Genomic DNA, 14354 nt, shown 5'->3' with positions numbered 1-14354 from the left:
CCTGAAAAGCAGCACCTTCTTTTTTCAGGTATACCTCTGACTTCCTTAACAATGAAGAGGGGTACTGCGCAGTATTAGGAATTAAAACCTAACCAAAAAACTGAAACATTCTCCCTAATCACAATACACATTAAATATTTTCCAATTTTGTGTGTTACATCATTTACTGAAAATTGTAAACCATATATAGGTGCTTGCTACATACATGCAGTATTAAAAATGCTGTAAACAGGTATCCAAAATAACTCTAACAATGGATTGAAAGGTCCTGGAACATATTGCATATGCCCTTGGATTCTCAAAATACAACATATTTACAAAAAATAAATCAAACAAACAAAAGGAAAAAACCCAAAACAAAACCACAAATATAAGCTCTAAAGTACAGACAGGTTAAGTTAGAACACACAACTAAAACTTTCAGCGTATGTAGAACAACTTAAAGAGTAAGTGGTGCTGTCTCAGAAGGAAATATGGCAACAGCAGTCAGGAAGTCCATTGCAAACAGTCTCTGCTCTCAGTTCCTAAATATGCCCCATTTCAAGTGTCCTCTGAGTTAAATAGGCCTCCTTATTTAGTGTCTGGATGATCCTACATGGAAAAATCTATTTATTTACATACATATTCTGCAGCTGGCCTTTAAAATCTCAAACAGCAATTTTATAATGTATATGTATATAAAATTAACATGACTTCTGTTTCCTACTCGTTAGTGTATTACAGCATTTGAATAGTATTTCCTACTTTTCATTTAAAATTAAACGTATCTGTTGATTTTCTTCTGGGAAAAGCATTTCCACTGAAAGGCAGTTTTCAAACTCCTTCTCAAATATCCTGGAATATAAAAACCTTAAATCTTGGGCAGGTATTTCAAATTTCAGTTCTCGGTTGAAAAAAAGCAGCCAACATTTCTCTAAAATTAGATTATTGGTACACCACTACCTCTTGAAAGATAATATTTCACAGAAAAACTATTTCCTAACCAAGAAATCATTGCCTTGGAAGTACAACTTTTCTTCATATAGTGGTTCCCATAAAAAATTAATTAATGTTTGTATGTCAGCCCTGATATACAATTGTGACTTATTTTTATCTAGTTATTCACACTGAGAGTTTTATTGGTTGTGCCGTACAGCAGTTTATTATGTGATTTTTTTTTTCTGAAGATGCTTTCACTAATCTAATGTAATGGAAATTCCAAGATCTTTATTACAAGTCTTTCTCATCTTTACTGTTTCCACTGTTCATTGTAGAAGAACAAACTACTTCTTCTTTGTCTTCTTCTGTAGGAAGGGCATTTTTGTTTTTCAGATTTTCAGAGGCTTTATGTTCAGTGCTATTTAAGGAAGGGTCACACTTCAGAAATGTTTCAGAGTGACAGGTTTCTGCTGAATCTGCCAACATGGGAGAACATTTTTCTTCAACAATATAAATTAAATTTATTCTTAAAGTTTGACTTTTTTTTGTCTTTCCATTGGGTAGCTCAGTATTTGTGCCTGTGACAAGATCACTGGGTATGTGTTTGGATACACTATTTTGACAATTTCTGGCTTCTATGGGGTTTGCATTCATATCCTCTCTAATATGTAACTCCCTTAAAACATTCGTGTCTTTCAAAGTTGAGGATGCAAGTATCCCAAAGTTACTAAAAAAATCTAAGGTGTTATCAGCATAAAACCTATTAAAGATATTATTGACAATCTTATTGATAGAGTTATTCTTCAAAGTCACATAATTATTTTTGTCTGTCAGGTCTTGACCTGACCACTCTAAATGTTTGCTCTTTTTGGCCAACAGATATGGACCCAGCTGGTTCTCAATATCAGAAGCCTTTTGGTAGGCATACCCTCTCTGTTCCTCATTAATTGGTGTTACTGTTACCATAAGTATTGGGCAATGTTGGCCACATATTGCATGGAGTCTATCCAGAGAACCTTCTTCACGAAGAGCACTTCTCTCAACATTACTAACACTAGTTGGCTGAGACTGTATGGGTGCAGCATTTGAAGGATTTTCCAAAGGATGCACCTTGTTATCGGGCAGTCTAAATTCTACAGATGAAAAGGCTGGAAAATTGGTGTCAGCCTGTGTGGAAGTAGAACCTACCATGGTTGATGGATTGGTCTTGTCTTTGTTTGGTGCAGGAAGGACCTTGCCATTGCGACTAGGTTTGCCTTTTGTATTTGACTCATCCTGAAAGGGATCTGAATCACTATTATGAGGCACATTGAAGTAGCTGCAAAAATTTTCAGGGGGTTTTACCATGTCTTCAAGTTCTGAAGAAGGGATCTCATCAAGGGCGGGGTACTGATCCAGGTTGCCAAAGTGAGAGTATGGGACTTCATCACTTTCAATTGATGTTGTGTCCAAATTACCATACATTCCAATCCGTTCAGGTGGTGACCTTCTTATCAAATGATTTTCTTTCAGAAGCCATTTGCCTTTATCTATCAATACTCCTTCATCTTCACTAGCCTGAATGCTAGGTTGACAGTGTTGGTTTGGAGATTCCCCTAAGCAGTCATTAGTATAACTTGTCTCTTCTCTGTTAAGAGCAGATTGTGGTGTTGGTAAAGGAGTATTTTCTCTTCTTGATATACTGTCATCTTTGTTTACTTTTACTGGATATTCTTGTGATGGTAGTGAAGAATGTGAAAATCTCTGTGCAGAACAAGACATAGATTCTTGAGAAAAATAAATTATTTTTTCCCCCACTGCAGAGTGGAATCCTTCAGTATCCGCTTGAAATACCTTTGACATATAAGGAAATCCTTTGTGAAAGTCGGGCTTAAATGAAGCTTCTGTCTTGCCATAGAGCCTTTCGATAGTTCTCTTGACATATCCAGTATTATAATGTTTTTCAAGTGCTTCCTCCCCACTTTCATTGGTCAAGTCACTGGATGCTCTAAAGTTATTATCACTCTCTTCAGTATCTGGTCTGTAATCTGACCAGTCTGAAGTAGCAGGACTTTTTAAGCATTTTTTTAATTGAGAGCTGTCAGAACACATTTTATTCTCCAGTTCTTCTACTTGCAATTTCTGTTCTCCTTCAGTCATGTCACATTCTGTAACTTGCTTTGATTCATAACGAAATGATAATGGAGAGACTGTAGATAACCTCTCAGAGGTTTCCTCAGATATTTCTGCATCTTCTTTGTCTCCCTGTACAGAATAGTCCTCATTATTATATTCTAGAGAAGTTTCAGCATCTAGTGTAGATTGGTTTTTAGGGGTTTTGTCAATATCTGATGACTTTGGATCAACATCCTCATCTTCACTTTTATCAGTACTAACAGGTGCAACATCTTTTTCTCCTTCTAACTCAGAAGTATCCTGATCTAAAATACAATTGTTATCATTAGAAGTTACACTATGAACTGTGGAGTTAGGTTCTACTGAAGATTCTGACTCTTCATTAGTGAATGATATATCTTGAGTTTTTTCGTATAGGTTACCAGGCATTTCTTTGTTTCTTTCTGGTGTCTCTATAGCTGATGGAAGGCTGCAGGTATTTGAATTAGTATTGGCAAATAGACCATCTAGTGTTTCAGGAGCAGTCATGTCTAAAGCCTCTGTTTCTTTACAAAGATCCTTCTCTATATCAAAACAGCTTTCTGATTCCCCAGTTAATTTTAGAGCTTCTTCAGAATTGACACTGTCCATCACAGTACAAGGTTCAACTAATTCTTCATGTTCATGCAAATGTGTATTATTAGGAATGTCAGATGTGGGCACATTCTCATGCATGGAGCCCTGCTTTTCAAGTTCCTTCCTGAAGTGTACTAAGTTATTTTCTGATGATTGTTGGAGATGTGAGAAGACAGCCTTCAGCTCATCAGCTTGTTCTATAGTTGCAGTTTGTTTCAGACATTTTAACTGCATAAATATTTCAGAACAGCTACAGGCATTTTTTTGCATATCATCTGTGATTGTGCCAATCAAACTCTCTCTCAGATTCAGTAAAAGTAGCCAAGCTAAGAGGGCATTGGAGGAAGAACCAAAAGCTGCAGGAGAAAGATCCAAAAAGCTGCAAGATTTTCCAATGCATCCACTATGCCCTTTCTGCAGACCAAGCAAGGCTGACTGAAGTTCATGCAGCAACATGCTAGACATGCAATTATTCTGAACTTCAATTCCAATTTTTTCACTTACTATTGTGCAATCAGCTTGAACAGCAACCTCAGATCTTTTTCTTTGACATAGGTTGGTAACTTGAATGTCAACTTCTGCCATCTTTTTATCATTCTCATGTGCTTCATGAAACAAATGCAGCTTACTATCCTGACGAAATTCCGACTTCAGTAAATAGTTGGCTTCTTCTAGTATAGATGTACTAGAATGAATCAAAGAGTCAGTTTGTCTTTCATCTGAATCTTTGGCTGTGTCTTCTGAAATTCGCAATTTACCAATAGGCTTTAAAGGTTTTTTTGTTAGATTATCTTCAAGTAGACGTGTTTTTCCAGTTACATGCACATTATTTGTGATAAATGTAGCTTCTTCTTCTATAGAAGTATCACTATTTTCTTTAGGAATAGAACAGGCATTGCTACTCTCTACAGTCCCTTCTTTTTTCTTTATAGGGGGCAAGACAGAATTTGAGAAAGAATTTTTCAGCCAAGTTTGGACATAGTTTTCACGCGAATGCTCAGCAACCTTCTCTTGAAAATCCTGCTGGTTTAGAGCCTCTAGTGTAATGACACTCTCTAACATATTTTTCTTATTTACACCTTTACCTAGATTTTTCTTCATCATCTTTTGCTTTTTCTCTTTCTTTGATAGCAAATGTTCCAAATTATTCTTCTCCTTTTCTTTTTCAAAAATAAGATGCTTTGGCACTTCTGACAATGGCTTTGAAGTCACTGATGAGTCAGGTGTCTGCTTGAAAGAACTGGTCATAAGATGTGGGCCTTCTTTCTCAATACTAAATGTACCCTGACTGTGTTCAGATTCGTTGTTTGAATCAGCTGTCTTTAGACCATCTTCACTCTTTGCAGATGAAATGATACTGCTTTTTTTGCCTGACTTCAATTTTACTTTGGCTAACTTCTTGTTACTACTTCCTTTTTTTTTATTAGATGATGATGATCCATTTTGCTCCACTGAGTCCTGATGATCAAAATCATCTTCAGGATTTATGGTTTTGTCTGAATTGGCAGATCCTTCATTGTTTCTTACAAAATATTCAGATCCTTTTTTATGAGGCATTTCAGAATATTTATCCATAGCCTCTACTGTGGAATCCTGTGAGATATGCAGTCCCTCGCTGCTAGTTATCCCTGAAATTTCTTGATGCTTTTGACTTTCATATGTATCTTGCTCTAGAAAGCTCGATGATTTTCTTTTCTTCTTTTTCTTTTTGGTGAAGGATGATGCAGACTCATTGTTCTCAATAGGTGTTGTCCTCATACATTCAGTCGTGGCACTGGTTTGATTCTCACTTTCAGTAACAGTAGGAAAGAATCCAGTTGTTTGATTTACTTTCTCAGAAGGACTCTTACTGCATGGAGGTGCCATCATTTTCATCTGGCTATGTCCAGCACAGGCTGAATGCACTGACTCTTGAGAAGTACCTACTAAATCAGCAACTTGGCATTTTATTTCTTCTTTTGACTGACACAATCCTGAGTATGTAATGAAAGAACTCACTGATCTTTTTATTTGTTTAATATCACATGACTTATGGATGTGATCTGCTGTACCTGGCCTAGCTGTCTGGTAAGTTTTTGACGATGACATGAAACCACTGATGCCAGCTTTGGAGGTTGATACTAAACTACTGTATGTACCTTGTTCCACAACTGATTTCTCCAATATATTCTGTACCAATTCATCCTCATTAGACACGTCTAATGTCTTCCTGTTTGTTGTTTCTATTAGCTCACTACTTTTGTGGCTTACTTTAAAAAGCATTTCTTCCTTTACATTTTCTGAAGACAGCTTTAATAAACCATTGTCACCCATCTCATTAAACTTTGGACTACTGACACTTGATTTTTTTCTGCTTGAATGAGATACCATGCAATACTCAGATGTTTTTTCTCCATTCTGTACTTCCTCACTGTAGGAAAACTGTCCTATTGTCTTTTCTTGAATCTCTTTCTCAGATACCAAGGTGACACTTTCAACCACTGCTTTCTTCTGTCTAACACGCCTTGGCCCAGGGGTGGGAGGCCTATAAAAGCGAGGCTTGATATTTCCCTCGGGCACATTGCTTACATCTAAATCTGCAGAATTGTTCTTCTCAGAGACATTACAATCAGCAGTTTTCAAATCAGATTCTGATTCTTTTTCTGACATTTCTTCATTGGATTGCTGTAACGAGTCTTCCTCTCCTTTATTGCAGCTCTTCAAATATGGAGCATCTTTTGGATTTATACAGTCTGACGTATTTACTTTGGATGAGCAGTCTCCCACATGCATTGCAGAAGAATTGCAGATGGAGACATTTTTGTCATCAGAAAGGCCAGCACGACTTACAGTGGTTGTCCACTTAATGGTTTCTTCCTCTTTAATTTTGAATCGAACTTTCATTTCCACTGTGATACTGCCATCTTGGTTAACATGAACAGACTTCTCAATGTCATCCTGATACTGTGCCACAGATAATTCTTCACCAATAACTGACCGATTTCCTCCTATCCCATTATGGCTGTCAAGAACACAGGAAGAATCTGAGTTGTTATCATTTGAGTTGTTATCATTGCTGGATCCTTTATAGGAAGAAACTGAGAATATCTGAGATCTTGAACTAGAGTCCATTTCAGCTCTCACTACCCATAATCACATTGAAAGAATACAGATTCGTTCAGTAGACAGAAAGTAGAGCAGGCAAGTACCACGGATAAGGATCCAGGTGATGAGACAGTGAGTGGACAGGCAACAAAGGAAAAGAAGAAAGGAGAAAAATTAGTATTAAAGATGCTAATGAAGCATGTTATTTTACATACTTTCTTTTTTATTTATTTTGCATTAGAAAGTACAGGAAAAAAAACATGGGTAATCTTGATATTCATCTATGAAGTTTTCTAAGAAATATGAGAAAGTCTTAATAAAGAATTAAGCATTTAAATACTTGTCTACTTATTTTTTCTTTTACAATAAGTTCTTTCTAATGCCAGAACTACAGTCTTATTTGAAGCTCCAAACTTAAAAAAAGTACTAGATGATCTCATTTTGTACTTAGTTGAGAGCTGAGGTTGCCTTGAGCTTTTGAAAGGATTCATAGGTACTCACTCGTTCGGGTTTTGAACGACCAGCTTTACTTCCTCCTCATGTTTTAGTGATCATTATATCACTTCCTACTAGTTCTTACAGTTATCACTAAAATGTGTCAGTAAAGATCAATATATATGTTCTTGGGCTTAATTTAACAATCTACAGTGCATTAGTAACTACTCTTTGTAGTGTCACTGACTTTAGTGTTACTAAAGGGTTCATATCCAATCCTCTGACCTTCTGTAAAGAAGGAAACACTGAAGTTCTTTAACTCCTTGTAAAATCTGAACTTAAATCATGACATTTTGGAACACATTTATGTATGTGTACTGTAGACAATGTGCAAAACTCAGCAAAGCCTAAAAGAATACTTCTAGACTTCAATCATTTTTGAATGTGGCCCAAAATGTGTTAGCATACACAGTATATTTTCCCACAATATGTTTTAATTACTCTGCAATAACTTGGGTCTTTTAAAAATTTTATCTCATCTCTCCCACATAGTTGTCACTGAAGAGTTGAGAGCTAAAAGAACATGAGATAAGAATAAAATTTTTCTGTCTTCCAAGGTCTTCCACACATGCAAGGGAAACAGTGCAGGTATGCCCACACAAAGGTATGAACAACTGCTATGATATTGAAATATATATATATATATATATATGATCCACCATTAAATATATAGGTTTGACTTGCAAAAAGCATTTTAACACACGTAATATTAACTTATCTACATTTCTTGAATTTAAGTTTGTTTGTTTTCTTAAGTGATTTCACATCAATACTTTTACAGTAATATATTACCATTATAGAAACATGTCTATAACTTCAGGCAAAAGGCCTTGCAAGCTTCTTGAGCAGATGCTTTACCATGAACTGAATAAGAAACAAAGGTTTGTACTCATTCTTCTAAAACAGACCAGAACTTATGCTTCACAAAGTAAAAATCTCACCTTCCCTGTCTCAGGAAATGGAATTGGAACAAAGATGCTGAAATTTCATTTTCCATGCTTTCATTTCATCAGTGATATCTCCTACACCCGATATTTTTTAAATTCTCAGGTTAAAGACAAAAAGAGGGTTGCTTCTTCCTCCCTCCTTCTGTGATTGCTGTTGACTAAGAATTAGAAGCAGGAGATAATCATATTCAATAACTCAGGTTTTCTACAATTGCAAGGCTCTGTCTCAAAGCAGAATCTAGGTAGGATTTTTGTTTCTGCAGAACTTTCATTCTCAAAATGTTCTTATTCATTCTCTCTTGACTCATTAGTTATGCTCTGCAAACAGGTCTCAAGCTGTGCAAGTCAAAGTACGTGAAGGCTGAAAAAAACTTAAATTAATAGCCTGGTGGGGAGATAATAAACTGCAAGGAATGTGAATGGAACTCCCTCAAGCAAATGGAAATCAAATGTCATATATTAACGTGCTCCATGACACTGTCAGGGTTACTGTGGAAAGTCCCAGTACAGTAACAATTACAGTGTTCCCTGGGTTCTCCAGTACAGCATGAAGCTGTAGCAAGAGTAGACAGTACTCTGGATTAAGGAAGTACCTCAGCCCTACAGGATGCTCCAATGTCAGGAATTCCCATAGGATTTAAAGATGTGGTACTGCAGGATTTCGTTTCCCTTAGGCTATTCATCTAGCCTGACTTCTCTCCAAGAGCTCCTCACTTTCCTGCTCATCCACTGGCCACACTCTTCCTGATCTTATCAGTGGAGCAACTCGGTGTGTGACCAAAGAGAAAGTACATATTTGTGAATCTTTTCCCAAACTTATTTAAAAGTATATATAACAGCCATGAGGATATAGGAATGGACAACACTCTGTTTAGGCAAAAGCAGCTTCAAAGACATGATGAATTTGTGAGTGGATGGATGCTATACTAGTTTTCCTATTTATGCGACAAGAGAAGAAGAGTAAGTCATGACAAGCCAAACCTCCACTTGTTAAGTTCTGAAAACTGAAGTTTTGCCCAAGCAATTCAATGAGACCCTGAAGTAGCCTGAGGTTTTACTTTTACCACTGTTGTTATTAATTCTGACACCAAAAAATTAATAACAATGGCAATCAAGTGTATTAAAGTGAAATATACTCATAAATTTTCATCCATGTTCTAAGTCTATCAGAAACAAAATATGCATAGTAGCTGAATACTTAGCAGAAACTTGCATTTTAAAAAGAAAATTAACACTTTGATCTTTTGTAAGCTATAGAGGAGTCACAGCAGATATAAACAGTTTCAACTGGCCTTTCTGAATATCCTTGATCCTAGTAAGATTGTCACTGTTTGTGTCTTATGCTGAGAGAGATAAACAAATTATTAAAATACAAATTAATTCAAAGAACTTACTCTTTTCACTTTCTGACTTGGCATTTGCTTTTGGGTACACACGATTTCCAATTCCAAGCAATTTAGCAGGTCGCAAATACCCAAGGGATTCATAATTGCTTGGTTTAAAAGGCTCTCTCCCCGCTGCGACTACAGCTCCAGAGCACAATATCAGGGCCTGAAGATTAGGAACCTGGAAAAAGAAGTAACATTAAATTCTCTGCATTAGTAACCACCAAAAAATAATGTAAGAGGTTCATCTCTTTCAAGCTTTAATATCTTCACTCCTTAGTCTCCACATTCATTTGCAGTAGACTATTAAATATGCATCACAGCATGGAATTAATTTTTAAATTCCTATAAGGCAGTTCCTATTTCTGTGAGGATGTATCTAGTTATATGAATATAGCAGATAATTACTTCAAGAAGTAACTTGATCTTAAACAGATCAAAATTTTCTTAAAATTTAAGTGTTTAGACATGTAATTTTTTTTCATTGTTGCACAGTGACTGCTCATAGTCATGAAATATGAATATGCATTTGGAGGTAGGCATATGTATGAAGACATGGAGGAAAAATTCAGAATGCAGCACAAGCAGTTGATTAATACTTTCACAAAGGAACAGGAGACCACCATAGAGCATCATACTTTGGAAAAAACCTCTGGAGGTCATGTAGTCTAACCCTCTACTCAAAGCAGATCTGACTGGATCAAAATGCTCAGAGCCTTGTCTGACAGTTTTAAATGTAGGTTCCAAAATATATTGCAAATTAAGGCTTACAAACTGTACTTCACTAACTTGAAGGTAATATGGATGGTTTCCCAACCTAATATACAATTTCAACATGTGAAGGGCAAGCAGGAGATTTCTTTTGAACTCTTAGAGTTCTGCACAGATTTCTCTTTCTAGATGCCTGCTAAGTGCAACCATAAGTGCTTTCCTGTGGTTAAACAACAGACAGAAAAAACACTGAGATGAAATTATACAGACAGCACGTGAAACTAAAATCTGAATTATTAGTGCTGCACCATCTGAGTTTAGAGGTACAGAACCTGGTCTATGGTTTGAAACTATGATAGGCAATCAGGTGTCAGAGTTCCAAGTCATTGATGGCAAGGCACTCTGCATTTGTGCAATGATAAAAATACATGTGGACATTAGATACCACTTACCGTATTCTAAAACATTAAAAATCCCAGATAAATATCATTAAGACTAAAGGAAGCTCTTGCATAAATGGATAAAAGTACAGAATTGGCAGCATGCCTTAAAGAGGTCTGAGTAAGAGAGAAAAAAATTGTTAATTTTTCTCTTTTGCTTAAAATGAAATGTGTCCTCACTAACTTCTCTCTGTTCACAAGATTCCAGTGTATTTCCTCCAAGCCAGTAGCCCTTCTGAAGGGGAAAAAAGCATAGAAGGTAAACAGTTGAAATCTAGCACATCAGATCATACATCAGGACTAGGTTTCAATCATGGATACAAATTCTTTTTTATTTAAAATATACTAGAAGAAATCACCAAAAAAAAATGTCAGTATTCATCCTTTCTCTCACCTTTCTGCCATCAGTGGTATAGAGCTTTGCGACTGGATATTGCATTAACTCACTCATATAGTCCAGAAAGGCCTCAAATGTTTGTGTATTTTTCTTTCCCAAAACTACAGTGCGCCTTAGTCTTACATCCCCGTTTTTGAAAACAAGCATCTTTTTGGGAGTTGTTATTCTGCTTTCTCGATGGCCAAACCCATCTTCATTCTGCCGTGCTAATTGCACAGCTCGCCGACGAGCACTGACAGGCCTGCTGATCTGCCAGGGCAGTGGCTTTTTGCTGGCCTGTTCCAGGTTGATGGGCTTCATTTTCCTCTGATGGGAACAAATATAGGATTTTCCATCTTCCAGATCCTCCAAATTGGTGATGCTGTGCCTCCCTCTTGGTGTACTAATATTCCTTACTCCAAAAGGTAACGGGACCCGTTTGGACAAACTATCCAGCAAGGCATCAAATGTCTTGTAAGACCTGCTATTAACAACCATTTTGATCCCATTAAACTGGGGATCTCCACTTTTATAGAAACAAATCCGTTTTGCCACAACAGGTTCGGTAACGTTGAAATGGCGCGCGGATAAACTCTGCTCACTCTCCGAGGAGTTTGGATGATTCGCCGAGTAACTGCTGGAAGGTGTTTCACTCATTTTGCCAGCAATCTGGAAGAAAGAGGAGATGGATGTAAAACTTCCTCTGTGACTGGTAAAAATATGATCTACATTTTGAAAGGTGCAGGAAGAGGATTTATGAGAAACCAACAGCAGCATGTTGTGCCAAAAATCATTGGATTTAAATGGATTCAAGCTGTTATCACTAAATTCCACAAAGGCTCCAATACTGTCAGATTAAGTTAGCATAGCTCTACTTGCAAGTATTCCCAAAACTCTCCAATGTAATTTCAATTCTCTTATCATTTTGGTACAAGAGACCTTTTCTTAGAAGGAGGTGGTTTTGTCAGTCCATCCTTTCTTGAGCATGAAGCTGATGATATTTCACATTTAAGATATTTAAGAAAAGTCCTTTCTAGGAGGGAGCAATTTCTGCTACAGTACATGCCTTTTTTAGTCTAAAATAGCTAAACTGAAAGAAATTGCAATTCAGTCTGATCTTATATACTAGTTTCATACCAAGGCAAAACCATGAAAGTCAAAGAAAAGTCTCCTGATTTATGGAACTGTAATCTACACAATAAAGGGCCTGAAACATATGTTAGAGTGAAATTTTATCATAAACTGGCATATTATTTACTTTTCTATTACAAGTTTTATGTCTCACAATACATATCTACTACAACAGTCATATACTGAGACAAAAAACTACTGACAAAATAAGGCATTTTTAGTGAAAGAAAAGCCTTTAAGTTCCTCAAAAAGACAAAAAAACTTCAGGTATTCTTCAGGAGAAGTAGCCTTGAAATTAAAACATTTAAATACTAGTCTTATAAATAACAAATTATTTCTGACAACCATATTGATAGTCTTCATGCTGTAAATAGAGCAGCAATCTTTCCATTTTAATCCAATCTAAATATAGATGCTGTAATGACAACCCTTTCAGTGACTAAAATAACTATTTTAATGATTGGCTTGCTTTCACTGAAACACGGGGTAAAATTTTTCAACTAATTAGACTCAAGGAAACAGTTTTAGTAGACTTTTACTGAAAAGCTACATTGCAGCCTTGGGGAACACTTGTCATCAAAATAAAATAAATTAAATTCTTTGATGATATAACCTTACTATAGCTGCCATATTGAGTAATGGAACAATCTCCAGCTACCATATATTTTTAATGAAGCTATAGAAAAAAGTATTTTGATTATTTTAATCCTGCATATATCCATTCTGAAATTAATAAAAAGATGTTATGTTTCAAGACAATTAAGGTTCAAATAAAGTCAGATTTTATAAGATTTTATCTTACTGTGTTCTTACAGCCTTTCCAATAATGCTTCAGGTGAAATGCAATAATGCACTGCTTTAACTCATGTGTTTTGCCTTCACTAGGAGTTAATTATTTTGAACACTGATCAGAACACAGGAAGAAATGTCTCCTTATAAGACATAATTTATGCTGCAAAATATAATTCTCTAAGTGCTAAAATTGAAAAATAGCCCAACAGGACTGTACTAGAATGGTGTACTCTAAGATTGATTTGCATAATCACAATTCCATTTAAAATAAATAAATAATTTTTAAAAGCCTAAAACATGAAAACTAAAAAAAACATTTAATTAAGGAATAAGCAAGAAGAAGTTTTCAAGGTTGGCTGCAGCGACTTATACAATCCAGCTACTGAAATGGCTTACTCTCTGTAGGAGGGAGGAGCTCCACTTCAGCTGAAGCCACTGAGAGCTACAGTTGTTCATCTTTTTTGGCAGATCTACTCATTAGCTGAGTAAATTTTCACTATACTTCTATACTGAGAGGTTGATTGGTGAGTTTAGACTAGGGGCACAATTTGAACCAGACATTTTTTGTTTTAAATTTTATGCTGCATGCCTCATTCTGCTTAGCTGGATGTTCCTAGTGGAAATCCATAAGGACATATTTGTTGCTAGCTGCAACACAAACTTTCCTACTCTCTTAGCAGAACAAATGTTCTACTTGAGTAAAAGCAGCAATGACAGAAGTTCTTGAGTGAACTGAATGTCATGTTTCTCCATTTCAGCTGGTCAAGAGTGGAGTTTGAGAGACCAGTCCAGGATCTCTGGGGGAAAAGCACTGTTGTCAACAATGGCCAAAGAGAGGAAAGAACAGACACAGCTCCTCAGATACTCTCTACTGTACTTCTAACACTTCATGAAAATAGAGTGGAAATTCATCTACCTGTGTGATTTGATTATTCACTCTTACAAGAATAAAATGGGTGGATTTTCTCATGAGACCACTGACATTAATCACTTTAGAATTAGATCTCAGAAGCTGTTCTAGATATTTGTGCTTGCGCGAAACAGTCAGTTACATAAGCATCAACATTTGAAAGAGAAATGCAACAGATTTTACCTAAAGCTAATAATTATACTTAGTCTTGGCACTGTGGAAGTACTGAAATCCAAGACAAAGAGGCAATATATGTATCAATAAAGAAAATAGACAATTTTCAGTATAAACATGAAATTAAATATACAAAACTAACTAAGAAAAATAAGTTTATCTTAGGAAAATGGATGATAGATCTTTATTTGGCATACCACATTTCTAAAATTAATTTTAATAGAAAAAAGTTCTTCTGCATCTTTTAGATACCTTATAATT

At 36.0% G+C, this 14354-nt stretch overlaps 1 protein-coding gene across 1 annotated transcript; it reads right to left on the bottom strand.

The window, feature by feature from the left end:
• Positions 1-230: 230 nt before the first annotated feature.
• Positions 231-11743, bottom strand: RP1 (RP1 axonemal microtubule associated). The gene is made up of 3 exons (XM_059481870.1): positions 11105-11743; positions 9569-9740; positions 231-6770 (listed from the first exon to the last, which is right to left on the bottom strand). Exons 1-3 carry the CDS (start codon positions 11741-11743, stop codon positions 1210-1212), a joined length of 6372 nt encoding a protein of 2123 aa, XP_059337853.1. The 3' UTR covers positions 231-1209.
• Between the last annotated feature and the right edge of the window lie 2611 nt (positions 11744-14354).

The sequence above is a fragment of the Ammospiza nelsoni genome, chromosome 1 (genome assembly GCF_027579445.1).
Source record: "Ammospiza nelsoni isolate bAmmNel1 chromosome 1, bAmmNel1.pri, whole genome shotgun sequence".
Classification (NCBI taxonomy): domain Eukaryota; kingdom Metazoa; phylum Chordata; class Aves; order Passeriformes; family Passerellidae; genus Ammospiza; species Ammospiza nelsoni.
The sequence above is the reverse complement of the archived record's forward strand: the minus strand, read 5'-3'. Positions and strand labels throughout refer to the sequence as shown.

Excerpts from the sequence above, each read along its gene's own strand:
- RP1 (XM_059481870.1), bottom strand. The coding sequence starts at position 11,743 with ATGAGTGAAACACCTTCCAGCAGTTACTCGGCGAATCATCCAAACTCC. Across the intron at positions 9,741-11,104 it reads ATACCACTGATGGCAGAAAG|GTTCCTAATCTTCAGGCCCT; the intron begins GTGAGAGAAAGG and ends TTCTTTTTCCAG. Across the intron at positions 6,771-9,568 it reads CAAGTCAGAAAGTGAAAAGA|TGAGAGCTGAAATGGACTCT; the intron begins GTAAGTTCTTTG and ends GATTATGGGTAG.